The 4,038-nt window shown below is 45.7% G+C and overlaps 1 protein-coding gene across 1 annotated transcript; it reads left to right on the top strand.

Annotated features, from left to right (window-relative positions):
* The first annotated feature begins 2,447 nt into the window (after nt 1-2,447).
* LOC139694161 (larval cuticle protein A3A-like) lies at nt 2,448-3,387 on the top strand. The gene is made up of 2 exons (XM_071592594.1): nt 2,448-2,459; nt 2,701-3,387. The coding sequence occupies exons 1-2, from the start codon at nt 2,448-2,450 to the stop codon at nt 3,385-3,387; spliced, it is 699 nt and encodes a 232-aa protein (XP_071448695.1).
* The last annotated feature ends 651 nt before the right edge of the window (nt 3,388-4,038 follow it).

The following is a 4,038-nucleotide window of genomic DNA, read 5'->3' as shown; positions in this document are numbered from 1 at the left end:
ACGCCTCAAAAGCTTAAAGAGTGGCCACTTGGCCGCAATGATTCAGGGTCGATTCGGAAATCACGCAAACTGACAAAGGAGACGGAGGGGCGATAAAGAGGGTGAAGGGCGTGGCGGGGGGACGGGGGGGGAGAGGAAGGAGGAGATGCAATTGGGAGCGAAGTGAAAGTGAAAACGGGGCGATTCAATGGCAGGAGAGTGAACGCAGGGTGTGGGGAGGGGGAGGGTGGCCGGCGGAGGGGAATGTGAGGGGTATTACCGAAAGTGACATTAGTCACCGAAAAACGTACATCGGGACGAACGCCTGAAGAGCGAACAATAGATCATCCCTTCATCACTCACTGAAAGCGAGATTTAAACCTGAAGGAAGCAAGTAATTTGCACAGGGACATATAGTAGTTTAGATGGTTAGCACACTGCCTCCACAAGCCCTAACCTGTCACGGAGATCGATTCCCCATATAGAGAGAGAGAGCACAATTCTTCACCTCACCATTATTTCGCCGTTTCCCTCCCCCTTCCCCCAAGTCTCCTTTCCGAATCTTTCCTTAATCACTCCCCTTCCCCAAATCACCAATGACCCGGTTAGTCGTAAGGACAGCCAGGTGCGCCAAGCGCAATGTTATGCTATCCCCAAAATCACTCGTTCGGCATACAGTAGCAAATTATTAAATACCTTACCATGATGACTCAACACTAAAATTTAGTAAATTAAGTTGAGACTGAGATGTTAACTTCGAAGGCTGATTGCAACATACTCCAAAATGACGGCTTACATGTTTGCCTCCACCAAAGTCCTCATGAAAAATAATATGATAAATTTTAAGACTACATCAATTTAAACTTGTGAAGATGGGATACACCAAGAAGTTAATAGGTAAATGCAGTTGAATACTTTCCAAACATTAGAAGTCTCAAAAACGGACCAGCATGTATGAGGTGAAAAAAGCATGAAAAGAAAAAACGAAAAAAGAAATTGTTACAATGGTGCAATCTTTCTCCTTTTTTTAAATCCAAATACTGACTTAAATTACTTTGCCTACCCCGGAAGGCAACTGAGATAAGTTTATGCGTGTATTTATAGATCGGATGAACTTCTTTGATGAACAACGACGCTATCATAATTTCTATGATCTCCTCCATTTCAGTTAAAACAACCTCCAAGTTGATTAACGCAGTGTTTGCTGGTATTCTGAAGAACGACGTCCTTCGATGCACGACTATGGGATAAAACAAGCAAACATATAAATTTACATACAACCTGAGTTTCAATAGATAAACACATTATGGAAAATTTGAGCTTGCTGTAAAGAATGAGATAAAGTGAAAAATCAAAAACTTAAAAAATGGTACAAGTTATACTTTGGCAAATATTAAGCTTGTCAAAAAAGGAAGATTAGATAAGGATGGTGAGTTTAGAAATAAAATGTTACTTCCGGTGTTACTTTTGCTGTTGCACCTCGATGAAACCCAGATCATGAGAATACGAACATGATAGTGAAATTAAAACGGTTTGTTTCCTGAACAGTGAGTTCCAGCGTTTATTTAATTAGGTGCATTTAAGTTAGTGTAATATGATGATAACGGACCGCATTTCAACGACTGAAAAATAATCTAAACTGTCTCCAAGCCTGAGGTTCCGCATACCACATTCACCGTGTGACAATAGAAATTCAATAAAGGCATACGCCCATGTAGCTATAGGAACGGACCGGTTTCACAACGAGCGAAATTATTCCGGACAGTCATTGTCCTCAAAAAGAGCTGAGGTGATAAAAGAGTATAGCACGGGTAATTATTTGCGAAATTTTGGCGGAAAACGTTACACAATTACTCATAAGAGCATTAAAACGCTCGGCCTGCACGAGAGTCATGCCAAATGATTGATAGAACGGCATGCATGAGTCAAGATTGGGACAACTAATCATGGTTTCTGCGAATCTCATGATGTAAGTGGAAGGCGTACTGATTTAAAGCGAACGAAAATATTTTCGGCCGGAATTTACGGGTAATTCCACATAACCCGTTGACATTTTAATGAAACTGAAAGCGGTTCGGCTCCCATACATCCATTTTCGTGAGGCACTAAACGATAACGAGGCGGGAAAAAGGAAAAGGAACCCGAAAGAAAGCGATTAATCCAGAAGAAGGGATAATCTGCAGGGGGTGGGGGTAGGGATGGAGGGGAGGAATAGAGAGGTGAAAGGCATAGAATGCGGCAGAAGGGGCGTTAGCAGCAGCTGTCCAAGGTGTGCAATGCTTTCAGACGGGAAGGAGGCCCCTTGGGCGGCGCGAAGGGGAAAAAACATTGTTACAACAGCACGAAGGATGCTATACGCACGGCGTCAAGGGATAGCGGGAGGAAGTGGAACCAAAATCCTATCGTATAAATACGAGGCTGAGCGCCTTCAGAAAGTCAGAACACTTTCAGGAGTTCACCAAATAGCAATGGCATACAAGGTGAGCACTTCCAATCGAAGAGTGAGGATAATTATTCCTGATTTAAAGAACCAGAGGTGACGACGATAGATCATAGAAAAAAGATGCTTCAGGATACAGTGCATATAGGCTGACTTCATAGTGTGATTCCTTGGAATATTAACCAACCTACAACAATGGATATTCGAGAAAAGTTTTCTCACTTATCTCTTATTTAACACTCATTTTAATCGAATTGTTTAATTTTTTCTCGTGAATACAGTTCATCGTCCTCGCCGCCCTCGTGGCCGTGGCCCGCGCTGGCCTAGTCTCCAGCCCAGCGGTCGTTGGATCCACCGTCGCCACCTACGGTGCACCCACCGCGTACGCCGCCCACGGATACGCCGCCGCACCCCTCGGCTACGCCGCTCACGGATACGCCGCACCCGCCTACGCCCGCGCCGCCTATGCCGCACCTGCCATCGCCCGCGCCGCATACGCCGCTCCCGCCTACGCCCACGCTGCTCCCCTCGCCTACGCCGCCCCCGTCGCCAAGGCCGTCGCCGTCGACACCGACTTCGACCCCAACCCTCAGTACTCCTACTCCTATGACATCCAGGATGCTCTGACCGGAGACTCCAAGAGCCAGCACGAGAGCCGTCACGGAGATGTCGTCGAGGGACAGTACAGCCTCATCGAAGCCGACGGAACCCGTCGTATCGTCGACTACACCGCTGACCCCGTCAACGGATTCAACGCAGTCGTCCACAAGGAAGGTGCCGTCGTGAAGGCCGCCGTCGCCGCCCCCGTCGTCGCTAAGGTCGCCGCTCCCCTCGCTTACCACGCCGCCCCTGTGGCTGCCGCTTACCATGCCGCCCCCGTCGCCGCCTACGCCACCAAGGCATACGCCTCCCCCTACGCCTATGCCGGATACGGCGCCCCCGCCTATGGCAAGGCCTACCTTGGTTAACTCAACCATCTCATGAAATTGTATAATTTATAAAGTCATATATTTCGCATGTATAAAAAATAAATCATTTCACCGTATGAATACTTGTTATTATTCTATGCAATTTCGAGAAGGAAAAAGACCCCGTACAACTATTTCACTTTCTTAGCAATGGGAAAGTAGTAGACCCTATCTGAGAGTTGTTATAATATGTTGATTAATTAGTTATTGCGAAAGATTAAAAAAAATAATTCTGCGTCAATTAAAAGTAAATGAATTTCATATTAACACACACACACACAAACACACACACACACAAACACACACACACACACACATATATATATATATTAGAAAATTAGCCAGCCTAGAACAATGAGGGACTTCGAATTACCTACCTTGAGATCTCAAGCACTTATCCCAGCGTCTCTTCAACTTTTCAAATCATCCGGCAGTCTTTTTTCGAATTCGTCATTCGTTGAATAGCCGTTTTCTCTTTTATTGCGTCTACGCCAAGAATGCCGTGTTACCGTCGCAGGAGACTTATTCCAAGCCGCAAACGATGACCCACGTTGTCTAAAAAAGATCATCGTTTGGAGATGAGTCATGGTTCAACGGCTTGTGATCCCGAAACACGCCTTCTTTACTCATTTACACCGAAAAGTCGGTTAA

The sequence above is a fragment of the Hetaerina americana genome, unplaced genomic scaffold (assembly GCF_022747635.1).
Source record: "Hetaerina americana unplaced genomic scaffold, ioHetAmer1.1.p SCAF_1, whole genome shotgun sequence".
NCBI classification, from domain to species: domain Eukaryota; kingdom Metazoa; phylum Arthropoda; class Insecta; order Odonata; family Calopterygidae; genus Hetaerina; species Hetaerina americana.
This window is presented reverse-complemented; position numbering and strand designations above follow the sequence as displayed.